This window comes from Eleutherodactylus coqui, chromosome 4 (assembly GCF_035609145.1).
Source record: "Eleutherodactylus coqui strain aEleCoq1 chromosome 4, aEleCoq1.hap1, whole genome shotgun sequence".
Classification (NCBI taxonomy): domain Eukaryota; kingdom Metazoa; phylum Chordata; class Amphibia; order Anura; family Eleutherodactylidae; genus Eleutherodactylus; species Eleutherodactylus coqui.
Genome location: NC_089840.1, coordinates 121296216 through 121312107, shown reverse-complemented (window position 1 = coordinate 121312107; position 15892 = coordinate 121296216). Strand labels below are relative to the sequence as shown.

General features: G+C 43.8%; 1 protein-coding gene across 1 annotated transcript in view; it reads right to left on the bottom strand.

Moving 5' to 3' along the window:
- The window catches only part of MOV10 (Mov10 RNA helicase), a 74980-nt gene that overhangs the window by 35964 nt on the left and 23124 nt on the right, over nt 1–15892 (bottom strand). The window contains exons 2-6 of the mRNA XM_066600050.1: nt 8818–8911; nt 6165–6310; nt 5851–6089; nt 2155–2404; nt 868–1005 (exon numbers count right to left, since the gene is read on the bottom strand). Coding sequence (XP_066456147.1) covers nt 868–1005; nt 2155–2404; nt 5851–6089; nt 6165–6310; nt 8818–8911 — 867 coding nt within the window. The remainder of the gene's footprint in view (nt 1–867; nt 1006–2154; nt 2405–5850; nt 6090–6164; nt 6311–8817; nt 8912–15892) is intronic.

Below are 15892 nucleotides of genomic sequence, written 5' to 3'. Positions count from 1 at the left end.
TTCTAAGAGGAGAGGAGCGGGATAACATGGAGTTCTAAGAACAGATGTTCCAGAATGGTTACTTTATGGGGAATAAAAGTATTTATGGAAACGGACTTGCCAGGAGAGGTGACAGGTCCTCTCCAAGTCTGGAATCATACATATAGTTTTCAAAGCCAAAGCCTGGGTTGCAATAGTATAAAAGAAAATGATCATTTTCCTTCACTATGGATCCACTCCTGGTTTGGGCTTAACAAATAAAAGCTTCATTTGTGATAACAGTCACCTGGATATAAGAAGCCTCTATTAGGAACAGTTCGTTGATTTCTGTAGGAAAATGCTGTGGATATGCACCATGATTTGGACAACTGTGTAAGGAGGAGGGGAAAGGAACAGAGAGGTCTCCTGCACTTTTTGAACTCTTCAGTATTGACCTGTTGACAATCCGCAATAGTTTGGTGTAATGTAGGTCATGTTTGAGAGGAGGTGGTGTTACTCTTAAAGTTATTGTAGCTTAATGTTTCCAATTGGAAGAGGAATGCTATGGGAAATAATGAAGGTGCTTATATGACCTTCAGGTCTTAAAGGAAGATTCCGTTCAGTAGATGCATACAGTGCCCATACGCGGTGTCAAAGTGCCACACATATAATATTTTTCTCAACTGCAGCAAGAAGTGTTCACTAGATGAAGGCCAAAACATTACCATGAAGAGGTTTCAGGCCTCCAAATTCTACTACTATGCGAATTATCTCTTGCCATCTCTCCAGTCAGATGATCAGAGCACCCACTTCTGTTTCACATGGCATCTTTATAAATAGTATCTAGTAACCATGGAGTGTCACAAGAATCAACAGCACTGAATGATAAATGGTTAATTCATATTGTACCTTTCATTTGATGCAAATGTTCTGGCCCCTGGTCGTGCTTTGGTTGAGAACAGTCCGTTTCTTATGCCATCTCTCAGGTAGGGAGCGGGAAAGAAATTACCAAGTGGAATTTCCTGTTTTAAAGAATAGGCAACAGACCTGGGAGAAGATATAGAATGTATCCATTAGTTACGCTTCTACCGCGTTTCCCTGAAAATAAGAGCTAGTAGAGGTTTTGATGAAGTGCTAAATATAAGGCTTCCCTGAAAATAAGACCTAGCTATGTTCCTGCTATGTGAGTCTGCTGTGATGAGCTGCCCCTGGTGGCCGGAAGATGCAATAAAATACCTGTTGTACAAGTGGTCCAGGAACTGCTGTGGGTGATCGTTACAGTCTCCAGACAGTGTGTGGGAGCCAGGTACTTTACAGCCCTTATTTATTGTGGTCCTGTGTGTGAGTCAGGCAACTAGCATGTCGCTTTGATTCTTTAGGAGGTGATCATTACAGTATCCAATGTGTACATGAAAATAATGGTGGTAACAACAAACTCTTGATTCACAGTTTGTCTGGTTTTGCTGGTTCGTGATGACAACTACTGTATAGTATATAATAAATGTTCATTTTTTTTTGTTCAGCAATAAATGTGAATTCTTCTTCATGGAAAAATGGGATATCCCCTGAAAATAAGACCTACCATTTCGGGAAAACAGTATGTAGCACCATAGATCTCAAGGCACATTATTAACCTGAACAAATTACCAACTACCACTAGATACTACACTTGCTACTTTATACAAAAACGGGCTCTTCTCCACTGGTGATCGATTTTCCTGTGATGCGAGAGTGAGTAAAAACGCATGAGTTGAAAACCAATGATTTTCAATGGTTTCATTCTCACTTGCAATGTTTTCACTCACTGCAAGCTGCTATAAGAAAATCTGCGATATCGCCCATTGTTTTCAATGGGACCGGCAGCCTTTTTTTTCTATAGTGCACATGAAAATGAGGCTTTACACCCCAAAATGGATCCCTGTTTGTCCTGTGTTCAAAGACATACCAGTTGTAGCCCTAATACATCTCTATGTAATCACTATGAGCCCCCCCTCTCCACTGCTCTCGAGGAAGCCCTGGGAAAGTCCTCTAGCCCTGACCCCATCTCTCCAAATATGGGGAGATATGCAAGAGATTCCCTGTAGCTCACCGCCCCCCCCCCCCCCCCCCACCCCCCCCCCCCCCACCACCACCACATAGAAGATGACTGCCCAGGTAAAAAAAAGATTCTAGTTTCCAATGACTACTGAATCTGACCTGTCAGGCGGGGTTCCATCCTCCTCGATTCTTACAATGGTCTTCAGAAGGTTTCTTTGATAAGGGATATATCTGGATGTTGGTGCCAGATCATCAGCTAGTTTACTGTTAGCGACTCCAGAGATGAACCTCCCAATAAGAAACTTCTGTGTTGATTCCGCATTTCCTCTTGTGAACTCAAACACAAGAGTTACTGGGAAATATCCATAATAAGCTGCTAAAGCGTTCACAGAAACACTGTATACATCTCCTAGGGTGAAGGAAAGGCCAAGAACAAGCTGTTAAAATCATTGTTATTAAAAGATGATCACTTAAGACTTCACACTTTTCATAGATCCAGTGTGACTGCACTAGGAAAGAGAAAAGTAACAGCAAGTCTGCAACAAAAGGGTGTGATTTACTAAGACAAGTTTTTGGATGCAGGCATTTAGTGGTTGTTTTACTGGCAAAATCCATACAACTTCCACACAATACTGGTTTATGGAGAGGTTACATATTAGGAACGAACTCTAAGCCCCCAAAGATACGGGATAGGCCCATAGACTTATGGGAACTGTTCAACTACAGAAAGATTCAAATTAAAAAAAAAAAAAAAAAAAAGGGTTCTGCCTACTTCATTTAACCCCTTAAGAAGCAAGTCTGTTTTGGCATTAAAGCCCACAGAAATTTTCTGTTTTTACATTGCCGCTTTAACCCCTTTAGGACCAAGTGCAATAAATATACAGCCCTTGGTTCTGGGCTTTAATCCCCGCCGATAGCCAAAGTACAGCATGGGATTAAAGCCTGATTGCAGGAGCAGGTTAGGTTCTTAGCTCTTAGACACAGCAGAGGACTAGGAGGAGAATGGAGAAGCATTTTTTAACAGCTTCTGCCTTCTTCTATCCCAGGTACATAGTACTCAATGAGTGCTATGTACTAAAGAGTGAAAGCATTATTTCCACTATGTGACCCGGTGATCACATGACATTACAGCAGAGTAGCATGTTCCTAGCAGACCCTGATCAGCTCTGTTAGTGACTATTGTTACTACAGGGGGGAGGTTTCCCACTGTAACTGGGGCATCCATAGGTTACATCACCAGTTACAGGAGAAAAGTATGAAATTAAAAAAAAAAAAATACAATGTGATGACCCCCAGAGATCTTATAATGTTGTCATGAGTCATAGATTGTAGGGAAAAAAATGTACAGAATAAAAAAAAAAAAATGTACATAAAAAAGAAAACAACCCACCGCTATATAATCCGAAACTATACAAATTATATATTAAAACGTCAGAGACAAAAATGAGGAACCCACTCCCATACTTTATTGTAGCATAAATATACTAATTTTAAAAATGAACAACTAAACAAACTATATATTTATTTTTAAGTTGTTTAGCTTTGTACCTACAGTAAAACAAAAACCAGAAAAAAACGCAATGAAAAAGCATTAAAAATAATTTTGGTAGCCAAAGTAGAAAATATGACAGTAAAACCACTACATGGGTAAAATTCCTAAGAAGCGGCTTTTTGGGGAGGAGTCATTTTTAACAGAATCATTTTGGTGTATGTATAATTAGATTTTTATTAACTTTTTAAGGGAGGAATTCAAAAAAAATTTGCAATTCCACGATTGTTTTTTTCCATTCACAATTTACTTTAATCTATGGATCAGTGGGATTACAGCACCAAATAGATGTAGTGCTTTAAGGTTCTACTACCTTTGTACAATGGTTGTTGTACAAAAGTAGTAGAAACAAAAAGCACTTAGAAAGGTCTAATGCAAAAATAGGTTGTTGCAATCAGAGAGCCAGGACTTAACTTTTCCATCAATGTAGTCATATGAGGACTTTTATTTTGCAAGATGAGAGGTCACTTTCATAGGTACCATTTTGGGTTGCACAGAATTTACTGATTAACATTTCTCTTTTTTGGGGAACAGATGACTTAAAAAAGCAATTATGTTCTTGCGTTTTTACCATACTGTGACTGACTCACTCACTCGCCAAAAGTTCTCCAACTTCCCGAAGTCGTAGAAACATGAATTTTGGCACAAGCATAGATTATCTCCAAAATAGGAAAAGTAATTGGGCCCCAACTCGATTATTCAATTCTAGCGCAAAAGAATTAGCGTCGAAATTTAACGTACATAATCTAAATCTCTCACTTCCCAATGTCATAGAAAAACTTAAAATTTGGCATGGGCATTGAATATGTCATAAATCGGAAAAGTTAATGGGTCCAAACTCGATTATTCAATTCTATGCGCAAAAGAATTAGCGTCCAAATTTTACGTACGGGATGTAATTTTCTCACTTTCCGGTGCCATAGAAACGTGAAATTTGGCACGAGCATTGATTATGTCATAAATAGGAAAAGTTAAGGGGTCCCAACTCCATTATTCAATTCTATGCACAAAAGAATTAGCGTCGACATTTTACGTACATAATCTAAATCTCTCACTTTCCGGTGTCATAGAAACATGAAAATTTGGAACGGGCATTGATTATGTCATAAATAGGAAAAGTTAATGGCTCCCACCTCGATTGTTCAATTCTAAGCGCAAAAGAATTAGCCTCCACATTTTACGTACGAAATCTAATTCGCTCACTTCCCGATGTCATAGAAACTTGAAATTTGGCACGGGCATTGATTATGTCATAAATAGGAAAAGTTAATGGGTCCCAACTCGATAATTCAATTCTCAGTGCAAAAGAATTAGCATCCAAATTTTATGTATGGAATCTAATTCTCTCACTTCCTGATGTCATTTTATATAAAGGAAACGTTGCATGGTTACCTCCCCGTGGTGTTTTCTGGGTAACGCAAAGAACCATGCAAAATGGTGAATATACGTTTTTCCGGTATCTCTAAAGTAACCACGACTTCATAAGATTTTCCCTGTGAACACCAGATAAACACCAGTACCAAATTAACTCGGGCGAAGCCGGGTATATCAGCTAGTGTGTGTGTGTACACACACACACTTTTCCTTCTGCATAATAAAACCACTTGCTATGGCAATTTTTTATTTTTATTTTTTTTTAACACCACAAGGCAATCATGTGTTATTAAATTGACTGCTACATCTAAAGGGTTCAACAGCAATAGCTTAACTCTCATTCACAGCCCAGCTTGCATTATGATGACCTAGGCACAGCTTCTGAGGCCACACCATGACCTATAACTCCTTCACACGGGCATATGTGCATTTGCATGCACCTCATCGTTGCATTTTTACGGAAAGAACCGTGTTTGTTTGCGCACATATTTTACTGTCCGTTTTCCGCCCACAGGGTATGTTTATTTGTACGTTGCACACACGACGAACTATTAAGTGTCTAATTAGCTCCAAATGTGTTCTTTTTTCCAGCAGAATTATGCAACATTGAACGCATCTCCTTGCGTATTGAGCGCATTTGCGCACCCTCCATTGGCTTCTATGGGGACCTTTGGTATGCAAATGCACAGAAAAGTAGAGCACATTGTGGGTTTTTTTGCGTGACCGAAACGTGTGCAAATTACAGAAATGGGTACGAACCCATTGAAATCAATGGGTTCTATTCCCTGCGTATTGCACGCACAAATACACCCGCGTAAAGGAGCCCTTAACATGTACATCATGATGGCAGACTACAAGCCTTTCCATGATGTACATTTACATCATGGTGGTTAAAGAATTAAATATATTTTGCCAATGAGACGTTTTCTCACCTGGATTCAATCTTTTAGTATTTGTAGCAGATACATTGTGCTCATCTTGAAGTGAGAAGGTGCGCATCCTCCGCAGAAACTTGTACTGCACAAACGTCACCGACTCATTGCATGTATTCTCAATAGAAATTAGGACCTTCTTGGGGTCATTCAGCGGCAGGGAAAACCTTATCCGACCTTCCGTGAGATCATAAGCCGATTTAATCTCAATTCCATTTTTGTTCCGGAAGAATTCTTTCCTGAAAAGAAGGAAATCTGACGCTCCGGGATTTGGTCTACAATTCATAAATTAATACAAGTGTCACAATACATACCGGCTTTGCTTCAGCCATTGAATTATTGTTCGCGCTCGTGCTTTCGTATAGTTGTTCCCGACCTGGGCAGGCGGAGTGAATACTGAGTCCTGGTCTCTTTGAGCAGCCGCATACTGATCAGCCAGCACGGATCTTTTCCTTACAACCTGTACAAAATTGGTTACTGAACAATATGACAAGCCATATACCAATAGGTTCTTTTACTTACTACGCCTCCATACTATTCGGAGTAGCTGCGCCTGATATTGCATTCACTTGGATAGGATGAAGCTGTGGAGAATTGTAATACCAGGCACAGTCACTACTAAACGTATGGAGCCGTGTGGGGTCAACAACGACAGGGACAAGGAGCTCACCAGAGACCCTTCAAATAGCTGATCTATGAGTGTACTAAGAGTCAAACCACCAATCTATTATTGATAACTTATCCTAAGGATAGCCATGAATTTTAAAGTCCTACATCGCCCCTTTAGGCCTCTTTTTAATCAACATTTTAAAACATTTGTGACAGGACTGTTTTAACATGTGTAATAAAAAGGCTTGAAAATTTTTAAGGCTTTGAACACTATTGGAGGGCAGTTTTTGTCACACTTAAATGCATGTGTTTTGAGCTGACAAACATTTCCACAATAGGTGTAATTAAAAAATTTAGCATCACTTGTCTTCTGCAGCTTCTGCATATCTCAGTATATAAAAACTGCAGTCAAAGTCTCAATGGCAGTGAAGCTGGACTGACCTGCTCTCTTCTCTCCTGTACATTCCTATCAGCTAATTTATGACCACAGCAGAGATTACCTTTGTGGTGATCATAAATTAGCTGATAAGACCATGAATGAGAGAAGAAATAAGGGCCGAAAACCAAGCAGTCTGTCCAGCCTCCCCAGCTGATCTCCTATTGACACTATAGGTACCTTTACACATATAAATGCCCGACAGCCGTCCGAGCGACCTTCGTTCCTGTGGTCTGTGAGATGATGGAGGTGGAACTGCTAGAGATTTCTTCGCTTCCTCCTCCATTCACAGTAAAAAAAATTGATTTAAAGATCCTGCCTCATTTAAAGATTGAGCAACTCTCATTTACACCCAGCGAGAAGCCATTTAGTAGTCGGTCCATTTCAGCGGGATGCAATGGAACAACTACCAGAAGTGACAACTGACTGACTTCTCGCTCAGTGTCAAGTACACAGGCTGTCAGTCACCTGTAACCGCTTCAGCGATTATTCAGGCGACTATCAGCTTGTGTAAAGATGGCTTTAGACAGGTCAACTACAGGTCAAAAAATGGCTCAAACAAGTGATTTTCAGCTAAAGTTGTCACATATAAACAATGGACCCAATAGAATACAGAGCGAGAAATCACTCAGTAGTCATTAGTTGCTTCATTTTAGTTCACTGAGGTGAAGAAACTGGTTAGCAACTTCTTACTCCATGTAAACAGGTAGTGATTCATCTTTGAGCAGCCAGAAGAGATCTGTGGTGCGCTCTGCCTCCATTCACTGAATGGCTATTGCTCCGATAGTTGTACTATGTAAAGCCACCCCCTTAGACATCTTTCACATGGCATCAGTTTAACACCGATAGCTGTGAACGAAGAATTGCCACTACCAAATCGTGGCTCTTCTCTGAGAGTTTACGTGGCTGGCTGAGGCGTGTTGCAGTGCACCGACGCCACAACCCTGAAATCCCTTGGCCGCCAGAACAATGAAAGCGATCCCTGCAGAGATGAAGGGAGTCTTTGCAGCGATTCCCTTAATTGTTCTAGTGGTCAGCAAAGGAAGGGAGTTTTACACTGCAGAGATGATGGGAATCCCTGCATGGACTCCCTTCATCCCCGCAATGTATAAACTCCCTCCCCCTCCCTTTGCTGGCCGACCGGCTAGCGTAGACTACCATAGGAGACAAAAGCGCCGTCGATGTTGTGCCATCAAAAGATAGGACAAGTCCTAACTTTTGACGTGCGCTTTTGTTTAGGCACGTTAAAAAATTGTTTTGTCTGAAAAAACCCATAGGAAATCATAGATTCTTTTACATGCGATTTTTTAGACGCACCTACTCTGCGTCAAAATTACACCCGATCTTCTCAGGCAAAACTCGCACACATTAAATTTACAGCCAGCCTTAGACTGCAGTCTTTATAGACAGTGATATATAGAGGCTGCAGAAAAAGGTGTGACATTTTTAACCAAACCCTATTGTAAAAATTGTCAGCCCAAGATACATACATATATACATACATACAAGTGACACCCAAAGCTGTCCATAGGCTTTACACACAGATACTGTATGTTAGATGAGCATTATAGCCCACTAGGGGGCATCTAGTTCTTAAATAGAATTATGGAAACACTAAGGTTTACAAAAAAAACTACAGTTTACGAATTGCATTTATACAATGATCAAACATTGTAGCCAATCCCTCTGTCTATAGCGAATACAAACTTTTTTTTATTAAAAGGATCATCACATAAATAAGACTGAGGTGGTGTTCTCATGTCACTGTCCAACTACTTTTTTTGCCAATTTTTTTTTTAATACAAAAAGAAAAAAAAAAAAAGTAAGAACTCCACAGTTTTTCCTTTGGCTGCAGCACCATGGCAAAAACTGCAATATGGCAGTAATGTGTGATAGCATGCATCTGGAGGTTCAGAACACACCTGGCTCAGATGAATTGAGTTTCCTGATAAGTTAGCTTTTCCTGATGTTTTAAGGCCAAACACAGCACCAGCAAAATTTGGTAGATTGTCATGCCTAATAGGGAAAAAAATATGTCGTTAGTAACCAAGGTAATCCTATGTTTTCCCATTATTATTAAGGACAAAAGATTCTACAAATGTAATTGACCAAAACAGATTGATGATATTTCACGCAGTATACATTTTTTACCTGCTGAATCAGGTTGACGTTAGGCTGCTTTCACACCTGTGTTGGGGTCATTTCAGGGTTTCAGCCTCTGCTCCATTTTTGGAGGAGAGAAACTGAAATAAAAAACACATCTGTTTTTCCTCTATTAATTTCAACGAGGTTTTAAAAATAAAAAAAAAAGGAAAGAAAACAGAAAGGCTTCCGTTTGCTTCCATTCCATTTCTGTTTTTTTATGATCGAAAAACAGCACAGTTTGCATTATTTTTCCTTTAAGAAAAGGCCTAACCTGACATAAAGGAAGTAAATAGAAGCCTTTCCTTTTGCTTTCCATTTTTTTAAACCCCCATTGAAATCAATGGGAAAAAATGAGTTTTTTTTCTGTTTTGCTTCAGTTTCTCTCCTCCAAAAATGGAGCAGAGAGACGGAAACCCTGAACCCTGAACTGACCAAACAGGGGTAGATCATGGAGAAAAAAGTTCTGGAATTGTTGACTTAAGAGTATATTCACGAGACATATCTGAGCTTTTGCTACATTATTGCAGAGAGATGGAATAGATAGAAGAATATGGTATTGCTTCACACCGGTGGAAAACAATGTATTAGGGCTTATTCACATGGCCATTGGCATGTTTGGTCTGAGAATTCAGACGGAAAAAAAAAGGAAAACATATGGACACTGTGCAGATTTTCTTGAAGCCCATACCCTGTTATACCCTACTCTTGTCCATGAAAAAAAAAAAAAAGGATGAGAATAGAACATGCAGTGATTATTTTCACACTGACCAGAGGTGGATGCTTTGATGTCCTCTAGCCTTTTGCTGTAGACATCTTCTCTAAATGGGTGTTCTCTACCACTGTGTCCTGCCTCTCCAAATCCTACTACACTATCACTGGCGAATGCAATATCCCACCATCGGCCCATGGACAAACACATCAAGACCCTTTACAAGTCTGCTTTTAATTTAGCAAGCTCAGCTCTCTCCCTATTTGGGTCTCCAGGCCAATATCTGCCTGGTCGAAACATTTCAAGCATGGGATCCTGTCTGGGGATCCAGTATAAGAATTGGCAAATCCCACTAATCAGATTGAACAAAGATACTTTCCGGCATGGGCAGTCTGTCAGATGTTCTTCCCAGGTCTCAGCTAACATTGCAGCCATCTACAGGGTTCTGGGGCTCAAACTACTGAGCGTTGATGCAACTTCAGAGATCAATTAACAGTTAGACAAAATTATCCACAAATGGAGAAAATTTAGGAACATTGCTATACTCCCCAAGAGTGGGAGTCCTGTTACGATCACAGCCAGTGATACAGCATGGTTAAAGATTGAAGGGAAGTGGGAAAAGGGCTTCACCATCACCAAACTTTGAGAGCTCACCCATGGCCGGGAATGTAAACAAACGCTCACAATCCCCACACTCAGGATAGCTCATCAATAATTAACTGGCTGGGGTCCACTGCTTTGGATTCCTGGTGATCAGATGATCATCAGGACATCTGTTAGTGTGGACAACACTGGAAGCAGATAGTGCTGTCAGTATTGCAGTGGCCTGGCTTGGAACTGCAGGCACAACCTCCATTGAGTTCAATGGGAGCTGTGTCTGTAGTACCAAACCAGACGGTTGCAATTTGACAGCATGTTCAGCGCAGTCTGCACCAACAGCAGGCCTGGTGATTAGCTTGTTGGCGGGGATCTTGAGCTACTGACCTCCCCTACCCAAATCAACTATTTGTTAGCCATCCGGAGGATAGATCATCAAAAGAGTCACAGAAAAGCCCTTTAATTCAATTTCTCCAACTTCGCCCACTTACTTCTCAACTGCTGGAAACACAAATTACGGTATTTTCCAAATCCAGTAAACTGCCCACTTTGAGCCCGTATTTTTGCCCTACTTTAATATTGTCATTATCTTCACAGAGACAATAACTCTGTGACTTTCTCCTCTGACAGCTTCAGTGACCCATGAGGATTAAGTGTGGTTTGTAGAAAACAGAGAGGCTTTTAATGTGCCATGCACAAAAAACACAAATCGTGGATTGCCTTCTCTATAATACTTTCAATAGGGTGCTCGGAGTGTTCCTTCTCTGTGCTCTCAAACAGATCATCATCAGTTCACTTTTAGGGAGAATTATGGCTTTATATAATAGCTAGAGATGAGCGAACGTACTCGTCTGAGCTTGATGCTCGCTCGAGTATTAGGGTACTCGTGAGGCTCGTTAGTCGAGACGAGCACCACGCGGTACTTGAGTCAATTCCATTTCCTTCCATGCATGTTTTGCGCCATTTTCTGGCCAATAGACATGCAGGGAAGGCATTACAACTTCCTCCTGTGACATTCCAGCCCTATCCCACCCCCCAGCAGTGAGTGGCTGGCGAGATCAAGTGACTGCCGAGTATATAAAGCAGTCCCACCCGCTGCTCGCCTCAAACACGCTGACAGAGATTAGGTAGAGTGCTATTCCTGCTGTTCCAGCTATAGGGAGAGTGTTAGGCTACTGTCAGCGTCTTCAAGAACCCCAACGGTCCTTCTTAGGACTACATCTTACCGTGCGCATTACTGTTGTGGCTGCTAGGAGTAGTTTTGCACCAATTTTTTTTTTCATCTTGGGCTCTGCAGAGTATTGCGTTCTCAGTCTGCAGCCAATTATACAGAGTATAGGGGCAGTACTGGTCAGGCAGGGATAGCGCTAGTGTAGTATCCTGTCAACAAGTACCCCAAAGGTCCTTCTTAGGGCTACCTCTGACCGTGTGCACTACTGTTGTGGCAGCTGGGAGCAGTTTTGCCCTTTTTTTTTTTTTTTTCATCTTGGGCTCTGCAGACTATTGCGTTCTCATTCTGCAGCCAATTATACAGAGTATAGGGGCAGTACTGGTCAGCCTCCAAGTGCAGGCAAATAATTGCCTAATTTTTTACAACGCTCTGTGTCTGCTGAATTTGAAGTACACCATGCTGAGGGGTAGGGGTAGGCCTAGAGGACGTGGCCGTGGAGGTCCAAGTGAGGGTGTGGGCACAGGCTGAGTTCCTGGTCCAGGTGAATCACAGCTGGCTTCTGCGGGATTAGGAGAGAGGCAAGTTTCTGGGGTTCCCAGCTTGTTTCTGCATTACTGGTAATACAGCATGCTGAGGGGTAGGGGAAGGCCTAGAGCACGTGGACGCGGGCGAGGACGCGGAGGCCCAAGTCAGGGTGTGGGCACAGGCCGAGCTCCTGATCCAGGTGTATCGCAGCAGACTGCTGCGGGATTAGGAGAGAGGCACGTTTCTGGCATCCCCACATTCATCTCACAATTAATGGGTCCACGCGGTAGACCTTTATTAGAAAATGAGCAGTGTGAGCAGGTCCTGTCGTGGATGGCAGAAAGTGCATCCAGCAATCTATCGTCCACCCAGAGTTCTGCGCTGTCCACAGCTGCAACTCTGAATCCTCTGGCTGCTGCTCCTCCTTCCTCCCAGCCTCCTCACTCCATTACAATGACACATTCTGAGGAGCAGGCAGACTCCCAGGAACTGTTCTCGGGCCCCTGCCTTGATTGGGAAAAAATGGTTCCTCTACCACCTGAGGAGTTTGTCGTGACCGATGCCCAACCTTTGGAAAGCTCCCGAGGTCCGGGCGATGAGGCTGGGGACTTCCGGCAACTGTCTCAAGAGCTTTCAGTGGGTGAGGAGGTCGATGATGATGAGACACAGTTGTCTATCTGTGAGGGCAGTAAGTCCGAGGGAGGAGCGCACAGAGGATTCGGAGGAAGAGTCGCTGGACGATGAGGTGACTGACCCAACTGGTTCGCTAAGCCAACTGAGGACCGGTCTTCAGAGGGGGAGGCAAGTGCAGCAGCAGGACAGGTTGGAAGAGGCAGTGGGGTGGCCAGGGGTAAAGGCAGGGCCAGAGTGAAGAATCCCCCAACTGTTTCCGAAATCACCCCCTCGCGCCAAGCCACCCTGCAGAGGCCTTCAAAGGTGTGGATGTTTTTCAGTTAGAGCACGGACGACCGAACAGTGGTGTGCAACCTGTGTCGCGCCAAGATCAGCCGGGAAGCCACCAGTACCAGCCTCATCACCACCAGCATGCGCAGGCATATGATGGCCAAGCACGCCGCAAGGTGGGACGAAGGCCGCTCACCGCCTCCGGGTCACACCACTGCCTCATTCCCTGTGCCACAACCTGCCACTCAGATCCAACCCCCCTCTCAGGACACAGGCACGAGCGCCTCCTGGCCTGCACCCACACCCTCACCTCCGCTGTCCTCGGCCCCATCCAACAATGTCTCTCAGCGCAGCGTCTAGCTGTCGCTAGCGCAAACGCAAATACGCTGCCAGGCTCCCGCACGCTCAAGCATTAAACGTGCACATTGCCAAATTGATCAGCCTGGAGATGCTGCCGTACAGGTTTGTGGATACGGAGGCTTTCAAAAACATGATGGCGGTCCCGTGCTACTCGGTCCCTAGTCACCACTATTTTTCCCAGTGTGCCGTCCCAGCCCTACACCAGCACGTCTCCCGCAACATCAATCGTGCCCTCACCAACGCGGTTACTGGGAAGGTGCACTTAACCACGGACACGTGGACAAGTACTAGCTGGCAGGGCCACTATATCTCCCTGACGGCACATTGGGTGAATTTGGTGGAGGCTGGGACCGAGTCAGAGCCTGGGACCGCACACGTCCTACCCACACCCAGAATTGCGGGTCCTTCCTCGGTTCTGGTATCTGCGGCGGTCTATGCCACCTCCTCTAAACCCTCCCCCTCCTCCTTCTCCAACAATGAAAACATTCTTGGCAAATGCTTTTGCTTTGGTCAGTCTTGCGCCGGTCCAAGAATTTCACCTCTAGCGCACAATACGAATGCCCCCGGCTGTCCTTAATCATGGCCCCAGTTCTGGAAACCAACAAAATTGAACCGGGGTCCTATTCCATTATTCCTAGCTGAAGCATTCAGCCGACCCCTGGTATAAGGAGAACCTTTCCACTCTCATTCCTGAAGAGGAAAGGGGTTTGAGAGTGATGCAATACCACAGGGCCCTCATGGACAAACTGATGGTAAACTTCCCATCTGACAGTGCTAGCAGCAGAAGGCGCAGTTCCGAGGGCCAAGTAGCAGGGGAGGCGCGGAGATCACGCAGCATGTTCAGCGCAGGCAGGGGGAACACTGTCCAAGGCCTTTGCCAGCTTTATGGCCCCCTGCAAGACTCCGTCACCACTCCCCAGTCAAGGCTGAGTCGGAGGGAGCACTGTAAAAAGATGGTGAGGGAGTACGCAGCCGATGGTACCAACGTCCTCCGCAATGCCTCTGCTCCATACAACTATTGGGTGTCAAAGCTGGACATGTGGCACGAACTTGCGCTGTATGCCCTGGAGCTGCTGGCTTGCCCTGCCGCTAGTGTCTTGTCAGAGAGGGTGTTTAGTGCAGCTGGGGGAATCATCACGGACAAGCGTACCCGCCTGTCAACTGACAGTGCCGATCTGCTTACATTCATAAAGATGAACAAAGCCTGGATTTCCCCAGACTTCCCTTCTCCACCACCGGAACCTAAAGATTCTTTTCGCTGCAACCGCAGATAAAAGCACTCTTCTCTGTCACCAGTAAAACGGGGCATTTCTCTTTGTCAATCTGTCTCTGACATTAGTCCTCCTCCAACAACATGTCATCGCACTGAAAGGTCAATTTTTCTGCGGCCCAAAAGGCTCATCTACATCTACCAATGTTTTTACAAAGTTTCAAAAGTATTGAGACTGTAACATGAACCAATTTTTTCAACAAGGCTGCCTATAGGCTCTGTTACAAATTAAGCAACAGTGAGCTGTAGCTTTAAAAAAAGGTTTATGGGTTTCACCTGCCCTCTCGGTTGATACATTTTTCAGAGGTACACTTGTACTCTTGGTACACTAATTTTCGGGGCCCACGCCTACACTCTTATCCAACTAATTTTTCCGGCCTTCGCTTACGCTCATAGTATCCCAATGTTTCAGAGGTTGGCCTATACTATTACAACAGAAATTTTACTGGGGTCTGCCTGCCCTTTATTTCTGCTACAAGAATGTTACAGGGGTCTGCCTATACTGCTGCCACTTAAATGTTACAGGGCTCTGTGTATACGTCTGCAACGTAAATCTTACAGGGGTCTTGCTATACTGCTGCCACAAGGATGTTACAGGAGTCTGCCTATACTTCTGCTACAAGAATGTTACTGGGGTCTGCCTATACTTCTACCACGTAAATGTTACAGGGGGTCTGCATATACTGATGCTACACAAATGTTACAGAGGTCTGGCAATACTGCAGCTACATAAATGTTACAGGGGTCTGCATATACTTCTGCTAATAAAATGTTACTGGGGACTGTTCATTCAGTCCCCTCCTCACTGCGGGGGATGCAGTAACCCCGCAATGAGAACAATGGGGGACACGAGATCCGCAATGTTGAGGTCTCAGCATTGGATAAGGGCTAACTTGCAATCCTAGTGCAACCCCTTTAATGGTCCTCAGTCAGACCCCATACGTATTGCAAATCACCCAAGGCAGTCACTCTTGCTTCCTGCGATTACTATGGAGCATCGTGCGGTGACATCGTGAAGGGACCTCTGAATACACAGCATCAACACCAATATAAACATACCCTATATGCCAACAACTTGGTGATCTAATCGAGGCATTATATAGATCATTTCATGAAGCTACAGTAGCTCAACCCTTTCAAATGACAACATTCCTCAAATATTTGGAGAACAAAAATTTCCATTGATTCTGCAGCGTCCCATAGGGTGACCCCGGACACAGGGCATACGTTGAGGAACGGGGAGGGCATGATGCTGGCTTGTCATAGCGGCACTTACCATGCTCCCTCCCAGAGGGACGCATGTAGTCACAGCCAGGG